Source organism: Pipistrellus hanaki (genome assembly GCF_964339955.1).
Source record: "Pipistrellus hanaki genome assembly, chromosome: 15".
NCBI lineage: Eukaryota > Metazoa > Chordata > Mammalia > Chiroptera > Vespertilionidae > Pipistrellus > Pipistrellus hanaki.
In genome coordinates, this window is record NC_140517.1 from 42,177,352 (window position 1) to 42,199,277 (window position 21,926).

At 49.8% G+C, this 21,926-nt stretch overlaps 1 protein-coding gene across 2 annotated transcripts; it reads right to left on the reverse strand.

Moving 5' to 3' along the window:
- Window positions 1–5,486: 5,486 nt before the first annotated feature.
- LYPD5 (LY6/PLAUR domain containing 5) lies at window positions 5,487–9,661 on the reverse strand. 2 transcript variants are annotated; one of them, XM_084860818.1, is made up of 5 exons: window positions 9,552–9,661; window positions 7,900–8,028; window positions 7,238–7,414; window positions 6,926–7,072; window positions 5,487–6,464 (listed from the first exon to the last, which is right to left on the reverse strand). In XM_084860818.1, the coding sequence occupies exons 1-5, from the start codon at window positions 9,607–9,609 to the stop codon at window positions 6,205–6,207; spliced, it is 771 nt and encodes a 256-aa protein (XP_084716944.1). In that variant the 5' UTR covers window positions 9,610–9,661; the 3' UTR covers window positions 5,487–6,204. The 2 variants fall into 2 exon arrangements, with proteins under 2 accessions (XP_084716944.1, XP_084716943.1); XM_084860817.1 differs by lacking the exon at window positions 9,552–9,661 and having other exon boundaries at window positions 7,900–8,242.
- Between the last annotated feature and the right edge of the window lie 12,265 nt (window positions 9,662–21,926).

Genomic DNA, 21,926 nt, shown 5'->3' on the forward strand with positions numbered 1-21,926 from the left:
TTTCTCACAGCTGGGGTTCTCCACAGTCACCCAGTGCAGAGGAATGAATTACAAGTGTCTGTTGACTCTCCAGTGAGATTACCACTGCCTCTGCCTCTCTGTTTGCATGAGCTGGTCGCTCTGACTGGAAGGCTATTCCTTTTCTTTCCACATGACGTGAGTGAAGACCTGACACCAGGTTCTCCTCCCTCTGGCCCTGGCCCCAATGTGTCCCTTTCTCAACACTCGTCCTGCTTGTCCCCCCACATCCCTCCACCGTAGGCCTGTGGCTGCCTGAGCAAGGATCTGCCTCTCCCATCAGACTGGACTCACCTCCGTGGCCCAGTGGCCAGGAACACAGGAGGGTCTCGGTGAATGCTGGACACCGATGTGGATAAACTCACGTTTGGTAATGTTGGTCCCCTACTCCCTTCAGCTGCATTTCTGAGAACCGTGTCTGAAGCAGCCGCTGTGGATAAATGGAAGCTTGGGGATGAAAAGCTCCCTCTCTCCCCGGGACTGCAGTGTCTTCTCCTCCACTGAGTTGCACACAGCACTACTTTTATTATTATTATTATTGTTTAAGGTATTAGAAATAGTAGTGCATATGTCTCCTCCCTTCTCCACAATTAACCTTCCCCCAGCCTCCCCTACTCCCGGCACATGCCCTCACTCCCCCGCCCCCCAGTGTCTTGTGTCCATTGTTGTGCTTATGTGCATGCATACAAGTCCTTCCATTGATCTCTTACCTCCCCACCTCCCAAAACTCCCCAGCCTTCCCGCTGTAATTTGACAGTCTGTTCGATGCTTCGCTGCCTCTGTATCTATCTTTTTGTTCATCAGGTTATAATGTTCTTTATTATCCATAAATGAGTGAGATCATGTGGTATTTTTCTTTCACTGACTGGATTATTTATTTCACTTAGCATAATGCTCTCCAGTTCCATCCACGCTGCTGCAAATGGTAAGAATTCCTTCTTTTTGATAGCAGCGTGGTATTCCATTGTGTAGATGCACCATAGTTTTCTGATCCATTCATTTGCTGAAGGGCACTTAGGCTGTTTCCAAATCATAGCTACTGTAAATTGTGCTGCTATAAAAAATATCCTTTCTGATTCGTGTTTCTAGTTTCTTGGGATATATTCCTAGAAGTGGGATTACTGGGTAAATGGGAGTTCCATTTTTAGTTTTTTGAGGAAACTCCATACCATTCTCCACAGCGGCTGCACCAGTCTGCATTCCCACCAGCAGTGCACGAGGGCACCTTTTTCTCCGCATCCTCGCCAGCACTTGTTGATTTGTTAATGATTGCCATTCTCATGGGTGTGAGATGGTACCTCATTGTTGTTTTGATTTGCATCTCTCAGATGATTGGTGACTTTGAGCATGTTTTCATGTGTCTCTTACCAGGGAACCCATTACAAAGCAAATGACATGTGGCAGGCTCACGCCATGGGTCTCGCTGGTCTCTCTTCACACCCCATCGCCCAGAAGGAGCTTCTCCGGTAAAACAATGAATGACTCTGTTATTGTTGCCACTACCCTCAAAAGCTGGGGTGGTGTCTCACAGGATGTGGCCCGTGATCCAGGGGCTGACCCCCGTGTCACCCGAGCACATGGGTCTGGGTGTCCAGGGTGGCAGGGCTCCCGTCATGATTCCACCCAAGTCCACGCACAGAACTGCTGCCTCCCAGCCCCGTGACTTGGGGTGCAGCTGGCTTGGGGGTCCTGGTGCCCAGGGAGGATTGCTTCCACCAGAGGACGCGACGGGTGCCCTGAACTGGAAGTGGGACTGCCCCTGGCCCTGTGAGCTCCTCACGCCACTGCACCCGCGGGAAGGCAGAGGATTGCCCTCATCGCTGAGTGACTGAGGCCAACGACCAAGGGGGAGATGGGGCCACTGCTCCACAGCAAACCAAAGTGGCCCTAGTTTAAACAGAATCAGATTCAACATGTCCAATACCCCACTGTTTTTTAATGTTTTTATTGGTTGAAAATGTTATTTTATTGATTTTTGAGAGAGAGAGAGAGAGAGAGAGAGAGAGAGAGAGAGAGAGAGAGGCATTGATTGGCTGCCTCCTGCACACCCCCTACTGGGGACCAAGCCTGAAACCCAGGCATGAATTGAATCAGTGACCTCTTGGTGCATGGGATGTTGTTCAACCCACTGAGCCACACAGGCCAGGGCCAACACGCCCCCTGTTGTTTCTCACTCGTGCCCATATGTTCTTCTCTTTGCTAAATAGCATCCCCATTTAGCCTGTCCCTCAGGCCAGAACCTTGAAGTTGTCTTATCTTTTCTTCCCCTCGCACGCCTCCACCAACGTATCAAGTCCTGTCAGCTCCACCATCAAATCTATCCCATTGCTACCCCTCTCAGTACCCCTGTGGCCTCCATCATCACATGCCTGGACTGGTACAGCAGACACTCGTCAGCTTCTGCTTCTGTTCTTGCCATAGGGATCCTTTTAAAATCTAAAGCATGCACACAGGAGAACATGCTGAAGAACTCCATTGATATGAAATACAAAAGTGGGCAAACTTCACCTATGACAGAAGTCAGAGCAATGGCTACCTCCGGGGTAGGAAAGTACCTGGGAAGGGCTAGGAGGGAGGATTTGAGGTGGGGGCAAAAAATGTCCTGTATCTTGATCTAGGTGGAGGTTACTTAGATGTATACACACAGAAACATTGCACTTTATGCATTTACTGTATGTGTTTTATTCCTTGATGAAAAAGTTATATGTAATTATCATACACTAGAGGCCCGATGCATGAAAATTCATGCACTGGAGCAGGGGGTCCCTCAGCCAAGCCTCCCCCTCTCACAGTCTGGGAGCCCTCAGGGGTGGGAGGCAAACAGGCCATCAGGGGAAGGCAATGCCCCATCACATCTCTGCTGCTGCCACTGCCAGCAGCACAAGCCTCAGCCAACCCTGGTTACCTGAGCCTCAGGCGGCCCTGGGCAGCTAGGCAGCAGACATTCAGGCTGGCCTGTGCCTCGGGCTGGCCCTGGGTGCCTGGGGACTGAGGGGCCTGGGGGACTCTGGAGGCAGGCGCATGGAGCGACCGGGCTTGCCTGCCACTCCAGCCGGGGCTGAGGGAACTGGGCACTGCCATCTTGTGGCTATGGGTGCTGCCATATTTGAGGGTGTGACAGTCAATTAGCATATCCCCTCCTTATTGGCTGTGGGTGCCATCATATTTTGTGATGGCATGAGGGTCAATTAGCATACTCCCTCTTTATTATATAGGTAAAGAGTATGTCCCCACTAATAAAAGAGAAAGATGCAAATTGACCATGCCTTCACAACATTCACTAGCCAATCAGGAGTGAGTAAGCAAAATAACCCAACAAAGATGGTGGGTTGATTTGCATATGCAGGTGTCAAGCAACCAGGGGTGGGGCGGAATGCTTGTGTCGCAGCCATGGTGACAATGCAGTCATTTCACACCACCCTTGGCCACTCCAGGCCTCTGGGCAGTGTGGGAAGGCAGAAAGGCCGTTCTGGGCCAGAGCGAAGGTGGAAAGGTGGCTCAGGCCAGAGCAAAGGTGATGCAGGCACCCCGGGGGAAGGAGGGCCCATTCTTGCACAAATCTTCATGCATCAGGCCTCTAGTATACTGTATAATATCCATAATATAATATGTATTTACATTATGTATATGTAATATATACACATATTGTATAGTTATATATACCGGTAATTACATCTATAAATATATATATATAGCCATGGTAGTCCTCTGATGTTAATCCTCCAATGGATTCTGTATCAGTCTTGGATCAATCAGAACAACAGAACTAGTTGCAGATACATATGTGTGTGTGTGTGTGTGTGTGTGTGTGTGTGTGTGTGGATTTAATGCAAGGAAGTGGCTTCTGTGATTGTGGGGCTGGCCAGACATGTTGAAAACTTATAGGGCAGGCTGGCATTCTCGGGCATGGGCTGAAGTTGCTGTCCGTAGGCAGATTTCTTTTCCAGGAAACCTTACGTCCTGCCACATTCCTGAATGAGGCCCGGCTGGATGATATAGGATAACCTCCCACATTCAAAGCCACTGATCATGGACTTCCATCACGTCTACAAAACACCTTTGCAGCAACACCAAGCTTAGCGTTTGGATGACCGACAGACGGTCGCCTAGCCGAGCTAGCAATCAGACTGGCCCTCCCAGCTTCAAACCACATTTGCAATCAAATCCAAGTCAGCTTCCCCATTGGAAAGGTCAGCTCCCTGACGGTCAGGACATTTGCTTTTCGTTCAGCGCTGTATGCCCAGCAAACAGAACGGCGCCTGGCACACAGCAGGTGCTCAGTAAACATGATGCTGAGTGAGTGATGACACCAGCTTCCCCTTCTATGTCCACCTCTCGTTGGCTCGCCTGTCAGATGTGGAAACACCTGGGATCCCTCTCCCCTGGACCTCACAGGCGGGTGGCAGTGTTTCTGAGATGCTCTTTGCCCACAAGGCTGCCTCTTGAGGGACCGTGAGAAGGTGTGGGGTTCCATCCTGGCTCTGCCACTTACGCCAAAATCACACCCTCTCACTGGGCCCTGGGCAACTTGTCTGAGAAATGGGGGTGCAACTCCCCTTCTTGCTTGCCTCACTGGGTCATGGGGAGAACCACGTGGGGGAAAGGATGCGAAAGGACCTTCAAAAGCAGGAGCACCAGAGGGTGAAGTTCATGTGCTCGTGGGAGCGTCCTGCACACCCTGGGGGCTCCTTCCTGCCTCTGGATCTCTGTCCAGGCTCCCAGAATGCCCCTCCCTCTATGCTTTTTGCCAATGCCTCTTACCCTGTAGGAGTTTGACTACATTTTACTTCCTCCAGGACACCTTCCCTATCTCCACCGGGAGGGGCGTGGCCCTGGTCTAAGGAGGGAGGCGTGGCCATGGCCGGAGGAGGGGGCGTGGCCCGATCTGAGGAGGGAGGCGTGGCCCTGGTCTGGAGGGAGGCCTAATTCAGCTTTGCCTCACGTGTGTCTCTGCCAAATGAAGGAACACCCATGTGCTCGGGCGGTGGGGCTGCCTGGTGGTTCACGAGGCTGGGAGTCACGCTCCTGACCGTGCACGAGCTACACGAGCTGAGCAAGTGCTCCCACCTCGTCTGCTCACCGGTCACACAGGGTTTGTGACCAGAGCCCACCTGTGCTGGCTGACAGCTGTGTCCCAGGCGCTCCACGCTCAGCTCGTTAAATCCCGACCACAACCACGGGGGAGCAGGTTCTGTCATCATCGTAGGTTTTATTATTTTATTTATTTATTTATTTATTTATTTATAAATATTTTATTGATTTTGTACAGAGAGGAAGGAAGAAAGATAGAGAGCCAGAAACATCGATGAGAGAGAGTCATCGATCAGCTGCCTCTTGCACAACCCCCACCGGGGATATGCCCGCAACCAAGGCACATGCCCTTGACCAGAATCGAACCCGGGTCCCCTCAGTCCCCAAGCCGACGCTCTATCCATTGAGCCAAACCGGTCCCGGCTTATTATTTTTTTAAAAATATACTTTATTGATTTTTTTACAGAGAGAAAGGGAGAGGGATAGAGAGCTAGAAACACCAATGGGAGAGAAACATCGACCAGCTGCCTCCTGCACACCCCCCACTGGGGATGTGCCCACAACCAAGGTACATGCCCTTGACCGGAATCGAACCTGGGACCCTTCAGTCTGCAGGCCGACGCTCTATCCACTGAGCCAAACGGATCAGGGCATCGTAGGTTTTATTGTCACTTCTGCCTTACAGGTGAGGAAACGCAGGTGCAGGAGGTTAAGTAACGAGCCCAAGTTCCCCACCGCCTAAAAGGTAGAGCTGGGACTCGAACCCATTCGGCCTGGTCCGGAGCTGGGCTCTGAACTTTTATAACTGCCTCTGGAGCCTCTCCTGATGATAATAAAGACATCATCGTGGCTGCCTGCTGGAGCGGCCCTAGGCTGGGAGCACAGGGATGGGGTCATGGGGTGCTGGGCCTGCTCAGCACATAATATCTATTGTCAGGTTTGCTCTTCATGCTGTGCAGGATGTGGCTGTGTCTCCCCACCCTGGGCCTGCTGAGCAGGTGAGGGTGGGGCAGCACAGGGAAGTGCGAGGGAGAGACAGGAAGGAAGCTATATTTTTATTTCCCACAGTACAGGGGCTGAAGCAATGGGGGGGGGGGAGGGAGAGGGCGTGCCCGGCCCCCAGCATCCTGCTCACGAAGAGGCCGGAGGGGCTGCCTATGGGGAGAGGCAGAGGGGTCCCCCCAGCGTGCCCAGCAGCAGAGGAACTGCGAGGAGCAGGGCCAGGAAGTGCGGGGCCAGGGGCGGCGCGGTGGCCGAGGCGATGGTGAAGGGCTGGGTCACGGAGCCCCCGTTGCACAGCGGCCCCTCACAGCAGAAGCCCTGGAGGTCGATGTCTGTCCAGGGGCTGGTGGTGCCCATGATGGTGCAGGAGGGCCGGTGGCAGGTTCTGATGTACACAGGGACCGTGAAATTGTCTGGGGAGGCGTGGGGGGCGGCGGGGAGATGGCAGTGAGGAGGGGTCAGAACTGAAGGAAGTCAGTCAGGGCCACAAGTGGGTCCACAAACTCATTCCCAGTCTCCCTCCTCAGAGCGGGCCACGCCCCCGCCTTAGACCATGGCCACGCCTCCTTCCTCCGACCCGGCCACGCCTCCCTTCTCAGACCGGGCCACGCCCCCTCTGCAGACCGGGCCACGCCTCCCTCCTCAGACCGGGCCACGCCCCCTGCAGACCGGGCCATGCCTCCCTTCTCAGACCAGGGCCACGCCCCTCCTCAGACCGGGCCACGCCCCCCTCCTTAGGCCAGGACCATGCCTTCTCCCTCCGAGGGGACCACAGCTCTTCCTTAGGGCCCGGCCTCCCCGTCCGGCTGTGCTGCCGGCGCCTCCACCCTCCGGCCTGCCCTGCCGCCAGCCGGCCCCGCGCCCAGCCTCTCACCAACGCTCATTTCGCCGTTGCCCTGGAAGCAGACGCTTTGGTCCTGGTGGCACTGGACCCGCCGGGACTTCCTCGGGGCGCAGTCCTCCGGGCGGGTCCCCACGCAGGCGTAACACTCGGTGCCGCTGAGCGTGGGCGGGTTGGGCGCTGGGAGAGAGCGCGGACACCCCCTTAGCCGGTGGTCCCCCCGCGGGCGTGCGGACCGCGCACCGCCCCAGGGCGCCCGCCCCGCCAGCTGCGGAGGCTGGGGAGGCCGAAAGCGGGGAGGCGCCCCGGGACCCCACCCCCGCCCCCGTCCCCGCCCCCGCGCACCTGGGCTCAGGTTGGGGACGGTGTCGTGGGTCATGTAGACGGCGTTGCACCAGTCGGTCGTGCAGCCGCGAATCACCGAGTAGTCGGGCGGCAGCGCGTCCTCGTTGGACTGCATCTGGCCCCTGGGCGGGCCGGTCCAGCAGCCCTTCTGCACCAGGGTCACCGAGGCGCGGTACCCTGCGGCGGGAGGGGCGGGCCGGTGCGCGCTTCTTCCCCGCCTTCCTCCTCGCCCTCCTCTTCCTCGCCCTCCGCTCTCCCCCTGTCCCTTTCCAGTCTCCAGTCTCCCCATCCGCTCCTCTCTCTCCCTTCCTTCTCCCTCCTGCCTTCCATCCCCCCTCTCTCCCGTTCTAACTCCACTTCCCCGGCCGCCTCCTCCTCTCACCCCTCCCCTCTCCTGTCCTCATCAATCCTTTCCTCCGTGGCTCAGGTCTCCCTCCCTTCCTCCTCCTCCCCGCACCCTCATCCGCGCCTTCCTTCTCCTTCCTTTCCTCCACCTCCCACTCCTTCCTTCTCCTGCCCACGTCCTTCTATTCCTCCAGCCCTTCCGCTCCTCCCCTCCCTCCCTGAGCTCTCACCCTGGTCTTTGTCCCCCCACCTCTTTCTCTTCTGCACGCCCTTCTTTTCTTTTTTTTCCTCTCTCCCCCACTTCCTTAACCCCTCACCAGTGTCCAGCGACAAGACGGCCTCCGAGCATCCATCGGGACAGGAGACGCTGGCGAGTTTCATGTTACTGAGGTCAAAGGGCCCGAAGTAGATATGTTGAAAGCTGTAGCATTGCAGGGCTTGGGACCCTGAGGAGAGGAGCAGGGTGGGTGAGAGGAGCAGCCAGGGATGCCCGGTCCCAGGCACTGGGGACTCCACCCTGCACATGACAGCCACCCCTCTGGCTGTTCTCTGAGGTGACAGGGTCTGCTGTCACCACTGGTCATGGCTGTTCTACCTGAGCCAGACTCAAGGCCTGAGACGGCACCTGCCAGTCCAGTCCCCTGGCCCCCGCCCCCCAGGCTGATCCCGGTCTGGACTCTCCCAGGAGCCTCTCTGAGACTTCAACTGGAGGAGATGATTCACTCCTGCTCTGCCTGTCCCTCTCCCAGCTACACTCGTGACGTTCAGCTGCACTGAAAGGCCGCCGATGGAAAACAGATGCTCCAGCCAGGCAGCCGATGTGTGATCTTAAACTCCACCTCCACAGCCAGCCCCAGGATGCGCACACAGAACCCCTAAACACGGACATAAATGCAAAGGAACAAAACTGGCAGGCTCCTGCAAACCTCACAGCCCGACAGAGTATCCTGAAGGCATCCATTCACCCGCAAAACAATCCCGCCAGGCCCCCATAGAAACCCCCCAGGCCATGGCACAGCACCTCATACATGCAAAATCCTACTCACACACAGAAAAACATGTGGCTGTGGGACCAGTAACCCCACACAGACACCCAGGAAGCCATACCAGACGCACATGCAGAGAGACCACAGTTCCGTAGTGGGAGGTCCGTGAAAAAGACCCACGAAAACGTACACGTTGAAGCCATCGATACGAGACACACGGAGTCATGAGACAGAGGTACACAGAGTGACGTGCACACATATGCACAGAGAAAAATGCAGGCCTGCCGGTCTCAGAGGTGCATCAATACAAAGAGAGACACGGACGTACAGATTATACATGAACAAGTGAAGGGAGAGATAAACACTGTCAAAGCCTTTGTTCAAACGCCCAGGCATCAGAACCTGACGCGGAGGAACACACACACCAGCTCAGAGACCCCCGGACACGGGGACACACGGACACACAGACACACACGCTGCCTGTCTCCCCTGGAGGAACACACCCCACCAGCTGTGCAGACACAGCTCCATCCCACCTCTCAGCACCTGTCATGTAAGGACTGTGGCCCTGTTCTTACCCACACCGGGGGAGGGGGTGCCTGAGGATGAGACCAAGTTCCCTGACAGCTTTGTAAGGAGCCCCCGCGGCTCCCGGAGTGCCCTAGGGTGGGCTCATGGGCAAGGAGATGAGAAAGGCAGGAAGACAGATGGAGAAAATGACTAATAGGGGGACATAAATAAAGGGGACACAGTCTCCAGGCCTCTCCATAGCCAAGAACCAAAAGTCCAGGCCCCCAGCCCCTCCTCCCTCAGACCCAGAGACCAGGCCCCCAGCCCCTCCTCCCTCAGACCCAGGGGTCCAGGCCCCCAGCCCTTCCTCCCTCAAACCCAGGGGTCCAGGCCCCCAGCCCCTCCTCCCTCAGACCCAAGAGTCCAAGCCCCCACCAGGCCCTTCTTGTCAGTGGACTCAGAAGTCTGGCTACCTGTCAGGCAGAGAACAGACCCAAAGAGGTAGAGCAGGATGGCTCTGGGGACTCCCATTGCCAGCCGTGGAGCTCAGCGCAGACACCGTGGACAGCTCCTCCTGCTCTGATTTCTGCCCGGCTAGTTCTCCCCACCTAGCTCCAGGCATCCCAGCTCCCCGGCCTGGCAGGATTCCTCCACCCCCGCCCTCCCTCTCCAGGGCTGGCCTCATCCTAGACAGTCATGGTGGGGCCACGAGGAAGCCCGGGCACTCCTGTCCCGGGGCCTGGGCTCTTGGGGATGTGTCAATAGAGGGGGAGAAGGAGGGAGAGGGAAGAGAGAAAGAGGAGAGCGAGTAGAGTGGGAGAGGAAAGAGGGAGAGAGAGAGGGAAAGGGAGAGGGACGGGAAGGGGATGGGAAGGAGAGGGGAAGGAGGAAGGGGGAGGGGAAGGGGGAGAGGGAGAGACTCAGAGTCACGCATGGCATGTAGAAAGACAACGTGGACAGATGTGAAGGTAAAAGAGGGGTGACACCCCAACGAACAGGACATACCCACAGAAGGCATTTAGTAAGTGTTTATTAGATCATTAAATGAATGAGTTTTAAAAACTGGATGAGATAGAGACACAGGCAGCCAGCCAGAGGGACACACTGTCCCCCAAGGACACAGACAGACCTGTGTGGACATCACACATAGGGCCGATGGGGACATGCAGGTGGTGTCCCTGCGGGCAGTCGGAGCTGGGGCCCAGACCCCCTGTCAGCCCTCCCCGCTTGGAGGAGCCTGCAGGCATCACACCCACTCTGTGCAGGGTGGGCACCGGGTGCGTTCAGAGACCTAAGGTCACAGGCCCACAATGGATGGGACAGAGCTGACATAATGGCGCTGGCCAGGACAGCCTTCCTGGTCCCCTGAGCTTGACTACATTTCACACAGGTTTCTTCCTGACTGTAAGTACAGGCCCCGGCCTTCCTTTTCCTAGAGCGTTTACTTCAGAAAACTCGTCATTGCAAATGCTCTGTCTGTCCCTTTGAAATGTAGGTAGATCTTCTCCCAGCCTCTGGCCGGTTTTGCACCCAGGATGCCTTTCTCAGGGACCTAGGAGCCACCCCTTGGAATGTCCTCACCCAGGAAGATAGCACCCCTGTCTCCCAGCTCCGTGGGAGGGCAGGAGCTGCACGGGAACAAGTGACAATTAGCACACACAGAGGCCTAATGACAGGGACAAACACCTGACTCAGGAATGATGAGGCGCTGGACACAGCCCCTGGACCGAGCTCCCTCTGCTCATCCTCCAGCAACTTTCCTGCCCTGAGCCCATCAGGACTGGAAACCCTTCCCCTTTTGTTTCCTGGCTTTGGGCTCAGCCTCTCTCCCCGATTGCCCCGGTCTGAATGAAGTCTCCAGGCCTGTTTAACTTTGTTGGGGTAAGTTTTCTTTGACCGCGGATCCCCAGGAACTACAGGACACTCGCCAGGGCTCTGGACTCCCTCTCATCTTGCCAAATCCCCTCCCCTCCCAGTAGGCACCACTTCCCCCAAACTGCTTTGCATCCAAATTATTATTCCTGTTTCTCCTGTCCCCGCCCCAGGCTCACAGGTGCAGGTGGAGCCAAGGGCCAGGGAGTGGAGGCTGGCCCAGGAAGGGGGTGGGGTTCTTAGTGGAAGATGGTGTTCACAATGGCTCCCTGATCCACAGGTTGAGGCTGAAGGGTCTGCTGAGCAGCTCATTCTTGTGTGAGTTTGAGTGTGTGTGTGCAAGTGTGAGCGTGCATGTGTGTGTGTGTGTGTGTGTGTGTGTGTGTGTGGGTGACCGACCATGTGTGTGTCTGGGCATGTGTGATCTTCAATCTGGTAACTTCCAGGTATTTTCAGAGGCTGTGAGATGTCAGGTAGAAAGCTCCTCATTGCAGGTAATCAAGTGGAGACCCAGTGTTCTAGCCCAGTGGTCGGCAAAGTCATTAGTCCACAGCCAAATATCAACAGTACAACGACTGAAATTTCTTTTTTTTTTTTTTTTAATTTTTTAAAATATATTTTATTGATTTTTTACAGAGAGGAAGAGAGAGGGATAGAGAGTTAGAAACACCGATGAGAGAGAATCATCGATCAGCTGCCTCCTGCACACCCCCTACTGGGGATGTGCCCGCAACCAAGGTACATGCCCTTGACGGGAATCTAACCTGGGACCTTTCAGTCCGAAGGCTGACGCTCTATCCACTGAGCCAAACCGGTTTCGGCTCGACTGAAATTTCTTTTGAGAGCCGAAAACCGACTTCTGCGCAGGAGCCATGAAGTTTCCATCGCACTGTACAGGGCACCCACACGTGGTATTTTGTGAAAGAACCACACTCAAGGGGCCAAAGAGCCGCATGTGGCTCGAGAGCCGCAGTTTGCCAACCACTAATCTAGTCTAAGGTGTGGCAGGGTCCTGGCATCGACAGAGGGCCATACAACAGGAACTCCCAGCTCCCTAGGAACCTAGATTATTATTTTTTTTTGTAGACACTTTTTAGTAATTAAGCTTTAGGAATTAATTAAGAGATTGGGAAAAGTGAGGATGTTTTGTCACAGCCATCAAGGTGCTATTTTAAGGACTTGTTACTGAAGGTACTTTCCAGCACACACAAACATACGGAAACAGCATACTTCCACTTGGACTCATCTTGTTATTCTGTCCCCTTTGCCCTCATTAGGGCACTGAATTGGGTTCCTGCATTATTTTGCTCAAAATATTACTTTCACTTAAAACATCATGAAAAGTAGATGATTTTTGCCTTGGCCTGGCAGCTCAGTTAGTGTTGTCCCATACACCAAGGTTTTGGGTTTGATCCTGGTCAGGGCACATACAAGAATCAACCAATGAATGCACAAATAAGTGGAACAACAAATCTCTCTCTCCCACCCCCTCTCTCTCTTTCAATAAAATGAAAAAAAAAAAAATTTAAGCCAAAACCGGTTTGGCTCAGTGGATAGAGCGTCGGCCTGCAGACTGAAGGGTCCCGGGTTCGATTCTGGTCAAGGGCATGTACCTTGGTTGCGGGCACATGCCCAGTGGGGGGTGTGCAGGAGGCAGCTGATGGATGTTTCTCGCTCAAACATTGATGTTTCTAACTCTCTATCCCTCTCCCCTTCCTCTCTGTAAAAAAAAAAAAATCAATAAAATATATATTTTTTTAAATGAAAAAAAATTTAAGAAGTAGATTATTTTCGAAGTGTATATTTGGCTTACGTTCTAAGATGCAAATCTTTATGAATGCCATGAACAGTTTCATAACCTCAACTGAATTCTTAGCTAACTTTCTCTTCGCATATTGAACAGCTTCAACTTTATTTTTGACAGAAGGATTTTCTATATATTCCAACGTTTATTAGGAGCTGCAGAGTAGCTGCAGAGTGCGTGGACGACATGGAACCTTCAGGGGCACGGAAAGAAACGTTGGCTGCATTACTCGTTCCCCCGTTTAACGAACGTGCAGACCAGGGCTTTGCTCCTCCAGGAAGAGGGAAGGAGGCAAGTGAGGAGGTTTTGCCTGGAGTCTCTTCCCCAGAACCAACCTATTGGCAAAGGTCTGGATGTCCTCAACTGCCTGGTGATTGAGTGTCCAAACGGGACTGCTTGAATGCCTTAGAATTTTCTCAAGGATCTTCTGTCGTATTCCAGAAGCTTCTATTTTTATGAATACCTCACCTCTCAAATGATCCTCCTCCCCCCCAGTTTAGTTTGTGTAATCAGTTTTCTAAATGTGTACATCATCTGTCTCTAATATATCATCTACTGGACAAATCCCCAGAGTTTATATATAGGAACAGGTGCAACCTGGAAATCAATCCACCTAGCAATACTTGTTAACTGAGCTGTTAACTACAAACAGGCTTTGTGCCCAAATAATTGGGAAACACTTAGTATTCCTTACCTTCTGTGAAATAAGTCCATTCATTAACCAAACATGCAATATGGTAATGAGTTGTGGTGTGTGTGTTTTTAAAATATATTTTATTGATTTTTTTACAGAGAGGAAGGGAGAGGGATAGAGAGCCAGAAACATCGATGAGAGAGAAACATCGACCAGCTGCCTCCTGCACATTCCCTACTGGGGATGTGCCCGCAACCAGGGTACAAGCCCTTGATTGAAATCGAACCTGGGACCCTTCAGTCCGCAGGCTGATGCTCTATTCCCTGAGCCAAACCGGCTGGGCATGAGTTGTGGTTTTTATTTTATGTGGCCACCCTAGTGTGGCTCAAGCCTGCAACCCAGGCATGTGCCCTTGACTGGAATCGAACCTGGGATCTTTCAGTCCGCAGACTGACGCTCTATCCATTGAGCCAAACCAGCTAGGGCAGTTTTCCATTATCTATCCTTCTTGGTAAATGTAAAAATAGTCTTGATGTCTTATTTTATAATTTTAACAACTTAAAATAATATGTAGGTAAGTCATAACATTTTAATGAGTGTTAATTTTTTTAAACATTAAAAAACTGTTTTTATTGATTTTAGAGACAGGGGAAGAGAGAAACATTGATGAGAGTGAGACATCAACAGGCTGCCTCCTGCACACCCCCTCTTGGGGATTGAGAACCCATAACCCTGGCATGTAGCCTGACCAGGAATGGAACCGGGGACCTCCTGGCAAATGGGATGACAATCAACTGAGCCACACCAGCCAGGCAATAGTTAATTTTTATACTGCTGGAAAATTTTAAAGCAATAATAAACAACTACTATAAAAACATAATTAACCGGCTATTGTGTAATGCTCTCTAATTTCCACCCACCTCTGTTCTCTGTGAATTACTAATGGTAACAGTATATTAATTATTACACGCGATCTGTGCCAAGTGAGAGGACATGTGAATTTAAGTTTAGAACTCACTAGTTCTGGTCTGTTCCAGTAAATAACTAGCAGAAAATATGAACTGCAATAGGAAACATTGAATGCGGGCAGTGCATAGATACCATTAGTTATTAAAAAAAAAAAAAAAGAAAAGAAAAAGAAAGAAAGAAAGAAAGAAAGAAAGGGATAAAAAAGATGCTCTGTGTATCAGGTGGAAGAGCAGTTCCTTATTTAGAAGTATCAACTATTTTATTTATTTATTAATTATTATTATTTTTAATCCCTACCTGAGGATATGCTTATTGATTTTAGAGAGAGGGGAATGGAGAGAGAGAGAGAGAAAGAGAGAGAGAGAGAGAGAGAGAGAGAGAGAGAGAGAGAGAGAGAAAGAGAGAGGTGAGAGAGAACATTGGTTGGTTTCCTTCCATCCAGGCAACCTGGGGATGTGCCCTGACCAGAATCGAACCCGAAACCTTTCGGTATAAAGAACAACGCTCCAACCACCTGAGCCGGCTATATTAGATGATATGAGATCAACAATGTGTTCTCATGTTCACGCTGATTTCTCCTTGGCCGGTGGAAGAGGAATGGTGGCTACCAACCCTGTTGAAAGGAGGCACTTTACTGCCATCTGCTGGAACACTGTTGCAATAAACCAGAAATCCCTGCAGTCACAAGAGGAACAAAGGACACAAAAGTTTTCATTGCTTCCAAAATAATAGAAATGCCTGCGGTGTGACTGGCACCTGCTTAGGGATAGTGCTCTCGTGCAGCGCCCAACACCAACAACTGTGCGTGGTGACTGTGGAAGGCGACACACAGATGGGGCAGATGTGGGGGAGGATTGGCTCATGACGAAGAGGAAGACTGAGGCTTCTCGGAAGAGACCCACAGCCAGGAGCAGCAGTACTTGGGAGTTAGGATTGGATTTTAGGACCACCTAAAGCAGTGGTTCTCAACCTTCCTAATGCCGCGGCCCTTTAATGCAGCTCCTCATGTTGTGGTGACCCCCCAACCATAAAGTTATTTTTGTTGCTACTTCATAACTGTGATTTACAACCCACAGGTTGAGAACCGCTACCAGGGTCGCCTGAGACCATCGGAAAACACAGATATTTACGTTACGATTCATAACAGTGGCAAAACTACAGTTATGAAGTAGCAATAAAAATAATTTTATGGCCGAAACCGGTTTAGCTCAGTGGATAGAGCGTCGGCTTGGGGACCGAAGGGTCCCGGGTTCGATTCCGGTCAAGGGCATGTACCTTGGTTTCGGGCACATCCCCGGTGGGGGGTGTGCAAGAGGCAGCTGGTCGATGTTTCTCTCTCATCGACGTTTCTAGCTTTCTATCTCTCTCCCTTCCTCTCTTTAAGATATCAATAAAATATTTTTAAAAAATCAGTGGTAAGGATTTAAAAATAATAATAATAATTTTATGGTTGGGGGTCACCACAACATGAGGAACTGTATTAAAGGGTCGCGGCATTAGGAAGGTTGAGAACCACTGATCTAAAGGGATGACTGGGGTAAGAGTTGGCAAGTCAAGAAGGCGGGTGATTTCGGAAGGTCACCGAATGTGGGCCAGTTCACTCATCTGTGAGACACCGCACTCCTCGTGTCCTTCGCGAACCCCTCCTCCTCCTTTGCACCTCTGGGTGTGAGGGAGGCAGGAGCTGCTGCCCTCCGGGAGCCCCGCCCTTTTGGACCATCCGGGGTTTCTGAGACCTAGAGACTGCGGTCTCCAGGATGGTCCGGATGGGGAGTGCAGGGCTCATGTGCGATCATTGTAGGAGCAGAGGCGGCGGAACTTCAGGAGCCTTGGCCGTGTCCTGGCCACAGGGGTGTATCCTCTGCCCCTGGGGCTGAGGGACGCTGGGATCTCAGCTACATGCCGGGAAGAACACGCAGGAGTGTGTCTTGACCCACAACCCACAACCTTTTGAATACGCCGAGTTCCTGCTGCATTCCACACTTCTGTCTTTCCCAAGGATTTCCGTTGCCTGCCCCTTCGCAACCCTCCCATCTCTCTCACGTTTGCATCCTAGAGTTCTCTCACGGATCCCCCCTACCTCCACCCATGGCAGATCTTTCTCCCCCCTGCTTCCCTTTTCCTCCTAGAACTCTTTTTCCCACCCTCTCTTCCACACCCACCCGCTTTCTTCCATCTCTTTTGGAAGATGAGACATGTCCCGGGTTTGGGCACCAGATGAAAGACAAGACAGAGGCCGGAGACCAGGAGACCAGGACACGGCTTTACTGGAGGAGAAGACCCTGCCGGGCTGCCTTCCAAGGAGAAAGAGCACATGTGAAGGGTGAAGGCGCCTTTTGAGGGGAGAAAAGGAAAGGGACGGAACTTAGGGCACTCGGGACGCGCTGATTGGTGGTTTCAGGTAAGGCACATAATTAGGGACTTAGGAATGGGGGGGGGGGGCTTAGGGTATTTGGCAGGTGCTGACTGGTGATTCAATGTACAGTCCATATAAGGTGCCTGGTTAAGTGCTCAGAAATGTTTGGACTGTAGGTGGAGTTTACGTCATTCTCAGTTGGGAGAAAGGAGGATCTATCATTTTTCTCTTCGCTTCCCCCAATTTCCAAGTCTTTCCAAGCTGCCCTTTCAGTTCACCACACTTTCCCTTAGCCTTTCTTTCTCTGTCCCCCACGTCCTAACCCTTCTTTCCCAGGTCCATTCCCTCTCTGCCCATACACCTAGGGTTGCCAGGTCAAACGTAAGATGCTAATTTAAATACAAAATACAATAGGTAGTTCTTACTATAAATATGTCTCAAATATTTCACGGTATATTGTAAAAGATTATTTGTTGTTTACCTGCAATTCAAGTTTGTATTAAGTAACATGTTTTTATTTGCTCAATCTGGCAACTCTACTCTTGTCTCTCCCCCACGTCCCTGCTCGCATTCACTCCACCCAGGCTGGTCTTCTTAGAGATTCTAAAATTCTTCCCTAACAGGTTTGGCTCGGTGGATAGAGTGTCAGCCTGCAGACTTGAAAGGTCCCAGGTTCGATTCCCATCAAGGGCATGTACCTTGGTTGTGGGCACATCCCCAGTAGGGGGTGTGCAGGAGGCAGCTGATCGATGTTTCTCTCTCATTGATGTTTCTAGCTCTCTATCCCTCTCTCTTCCTCTCTGTAAAAAAAATCAATAAAATATATTTAAAAAAAAATAAAACTTTTAGGCAGGTGGTCCAGTGCCCCTCACTCCATCACCGCTACTCTGGGCCTCCTCACAACCCCGCAACTAGAGTGTTATCAGCGGGCCATGCAGGGAACTTACAGGACATGGACAGTTCTGATAGGCACCTGGGCACATTCATTGTTATGTGGTTTATTTCATTGACTTATGCGTTTACCCTTAGGTCTTTACCACCCTGACTTAATTACTGGAGCTTTTGAGTAAGCCTTGAAACAGAGCGGAATAGTCCTCTTCCTTTCCCTTCAAGATCATCATGGCTGTTCTAGGTCCTTGCCATATAAGTTTTTAAATCAACTTGTCAACTTCTACTTTAAAAAGTCTGCTTGCATTTTTATTGGTGTTTTGTTGAATCAATAGGTACATTTTGAGAGAATGGACAGGCTAACAATATGTTATAGTTCTCCATTTATATATGCCATTGATTTTTCAAAGTTTCAATGTTTATAGCATTTACAGTAGGCCCTGTATATCTCCCATTACATTTATTTAATTTTTAATCCTCACCCAAGGATATGTTTATTGATTTTGAGATATATATATATATATATATAGAGAGAGAGAGAGAGAGAGAGAGAGAGACATACAAATATATATATTATTGTATCACAAACAGTTTGGCATTAATTCTATCAGAAATATAAAGCTATTAACAAATCTAAAAATTATAATGGGAAAAGAGTTTTCTTCCAGTCATCAAGTAAAGCATGAGCAAAAAGATCATATAAAGAAAATCATTTGAAAAAAAGAAGAAAATAATTTGATTGAGGCAAATAACACCTGCAGGTTTTTAAGTTCACTTAAGTATATCTTTTTAATACAATAGGACATTTCACCATAAGATTTCCTATGAATAACCCAATTCTGGTAGGTGGATTCTACAGATGGAGTGAGGAATGTATGCACACAGAACAATGTGTGGTACACAGGATACTTAATAAATGTGGCTGTAGCCCTGGTTGGTGTGGCTCTGTTGGTTGGACATCCCTCTGCACTGAATGATGCTGGTTTGATTCCCCATTTAAGCACATGTCTGGGTTTTGGGTTCATTCCCTATTGTGTGTGTGTGGCGGGGGTCTGGGGAGGCAGGGGTGCAGGAGGCAGCCAATCAATGTTTCACTCTCACATGGATGTTTTTTTCTCTTTCTCTCCCTCTCCTTCCTCTCTCTTTCAGATTCAACAAAAATATTTTTAAAAGTAAAAAAATAAATGTGGCTCTACCTACTCCTTCATCATTGACTATCCAACTAAAATGTCATTTTGAATATATAATCCTTGCAAAATGCCTAACAAAATCCTTAATAGATGGTATATAATTTAAAATTTTTGGAATATTATCAATCCATATCATTTTTATTTTTGAAAAATATATTTTTATTGATTTCAGATAGGAAGGGAGAGGGAGAGAGAGAGAGAGAGAGAGAGAGAGAGAGACATCAATGAGAGAGAATCATTGATTGGCTGCCTCCTGCACGCCCCCTACTGGGGATTGAGCCCATAACCCAGGCATCAAACCAGGGATCCTTCAGTCCACAGACCAACGCTCTATCCACTGAACCAAACTGGCTAGGATTTAATCCATACCTTTGAATACCGCTTGACATTATGTCATATCCATTTTTAATTAGCCATATGATATTCCATCACATGGATATAATACATCTATGACCTTTCAGTCTTGGGTCATAGTTATATACCACAAAACCACACTATCCATACTCACACTAAAGGATGAACTGTCAATCATCTTGTCACATTTGTACATCAGATGTTAGTCATAGTCTCTCCAGCCCTCAGATTGTCATAAGCATACACTAAGACCCTGTCATAAGCACAGATACTAGTACACACACAACATAATGGCAGATAACAAGGAGACATATCTCTGCTATGATTCTCAGACAGATGTCAACATGTACTCAACGTGTATAACACACAGACCATTCACTCCAGATCTGTGGAGTCACACACATGTTCAGATGCATGTAATCGTTGTTACATACAGTTACAAAGACATACTCTAGACTTGTTATGTCTAGATACTCACTTACCTACTGCTGTCAATGTAATTCCAGAGACAGACATATGCCCTGACTAGTCAGTCATATGCTCAAGACACACACACACACACACACACACACACAGATGTTGAGCATCTTTTCATATGTCTATTGGCCATTTGTATGTCCTCTGGAGAAGATCCAGACTTTTATTTATTTATTGATTTGAGAGAGAGAAACTTCAATTTTTTGTTCCACTTATTTATGCATTTATTGGTTGCTTCTTGTATATGTCCTGACAGGGGATTGAATCTGAAACCTTGGTGCATCTGGATGTTACTCTAACCAACTGAGCTACCCAGCCAGGGCTCTCTACAGACTTAATAGAATAGTCCCAAGACACTGAAACAAACCATCTAAGGTCAGGTCCTTGTCTCACTATTTTAATAGCTGGGAGACCATGAGCAAGTTTTTTAATTTTGAGGATGCTTCATCTATTCTCATTGGCATAATCCTAGAGAATACTACCACATGCAGGATGATATTTTTTTTTAATTAATATGAGTCATATGTTCATGAATCTGGTACTTATAAGCACTCATCTAATTTTCTTTTCTTTTTTTTTAATCCTCACCTGAGGATATTTTTCCACTGATGTTTGTTTGTTTGTTTGTTTGTTTTTATTGATTTCAAAGAGGAAAGGAGAGAAAGAGATAGAAACATTAATGATGGAATAGAATCATCTTTATCAGATACCTCTTGCATGCCCCCTACTGGGGGTCAAGCCTGAAATCCATGCATGTGCCCTGACCAGGAATTGAACCATGATCTCCTGGTTCATAGGTAGACACTCAGCCACTGAGCCACTCAAGCCCTGGGATCCCATTATCGAGATTTAGCTGGCAATCAAGGTACACACCCTTGACAGGCATTGAACCTGGGACCCTTCAGTCAGCAGGCCAACATTCCATCCACCAAGCCAAACCAGCTAGAACATTCATCTTATTTTCTTAGCCCAGTCATGATTCACCTTCCCTGCCCCTGGGCTGCTGGATCAAAACTGCCATTCTGTCATCAGGAGATGGCTGTTAGGCAGGACACCTCTGTGGCTGCTACACTCGGCAAAATATTCTTTACAAGTAAAGAAAAAATAAAGACAATTAAAGACTTGCAGGGGCTCAACAATTATGCCAACCACTTCAACCGTCCAAGCAAACTCTTGGGGGAGATCCAGCTGAAAGACATTGGAATCAGAACTAAGTTTTCATGAAGGAGAGATGAGGTGACCATCCAGCAGTCATGCTCCTAAACCTTTGACCCTCTTTCAGTTCCTCTCAAAGTCTCCAGGCTCCTTCCCTTCTAGGGGGCTTCACAATGCCAGGAATTGCCTCACCCCTGTCTTTGCCCAAGGATTCATTCTCAATCTTTCAAACTGTAGCGTAATAATTAACTTCTCCTATAGATCTTCCTTATATCCATATATTAATCATGATCACCCATCAACCGGTTCCCCCCAAGCCCCCTTTCTTTTTCTTATCTCATCATATTATATACTTTTAAGTTTTTTATATACAAACTAGGTATATAAATTCCATGCATGGGCAGGTCCCCTCAGCCCAACCTGCACCCTCTCCGATCTGGGACCCCTTGGGGGATGTCCGACTGACATCCCTCTCACAATCCCGGACCATTGGCTCCTAACTGCTCACCTGCCTGCCTGCCTGATCACCCCTAACTGCCTCTGCCTGCCTGCCTGATTGCCCCAACCACCTTTGCCTGCCTGATCGCCCCTAATCACTCACCTGCCTGCCTGATTGCCCCTAACTGCTTCTGCCTTGGCCCCCACCACCACAGCTTTGTCCAAAAGGACGTCAGAATGATGTCCAGAAGGTCGTTCGGCCGTCTGGTCTAATTAGCATATTATGCTTTTATTATAGATTATTAACCTGAGAGGAACTGAAAGATGGTCAAAGTCTTTCAGCTGGATCTCCCCCAAGACGGTTGAAGTGGTTGGCATAATTGTTGAGCCCCTGAAAGTCTTTAATTGTCTTTATTTTTTCTTTACCACTTTCATAATCACCATGGTATGCACATAAAAGAAATGCCTATCAAAAAAAAATCTTACAAATATTACTCATCTCCAGTTACTGATATTAATAGTACCAATAATGTGAATCAGACCTCCTCACATCTCTGTCAGTCTAACGGAGAACTTTGAATAAATTCCTGTGGTCACATTTATGCTTTTCAACAGGGGCATAAATCACTTAACAAAAACTACCTTACACCTAAGGAAATAAAGATTCACAATGGCAGAAACTATACCATGAGCATAAATAACTCCATGCAA

What these genes read in the sequence shown, in the direction of transcription:
- LYPD5 (XM_084860817.1), bottom strand. Translation starts at nt 8,107, where the DNA reads ATGTGCAGGGTGGAGTCCCCAGTGCCTGGGACCGGGCATCCCTGGCTG. An exon ending in CGTCTTGTCGCTGGACACTG is followed by an intron (nt 7,415 to 7,899) that starts GTGAGGGGTTAA and finishes CTCCCGCCGCAG; the next exon opens with GGTACCGCGCCTCGGTGACC. An exon ending in CGTCCCCAACCTGAGCCCAG is followed by an intron (nt 7,073 to 7,237) that starts GTGCGCGGGGGC and finishes GCTCTCTCCCAG; the next exon opens with CGCCCAACCCGCCCACGCTC.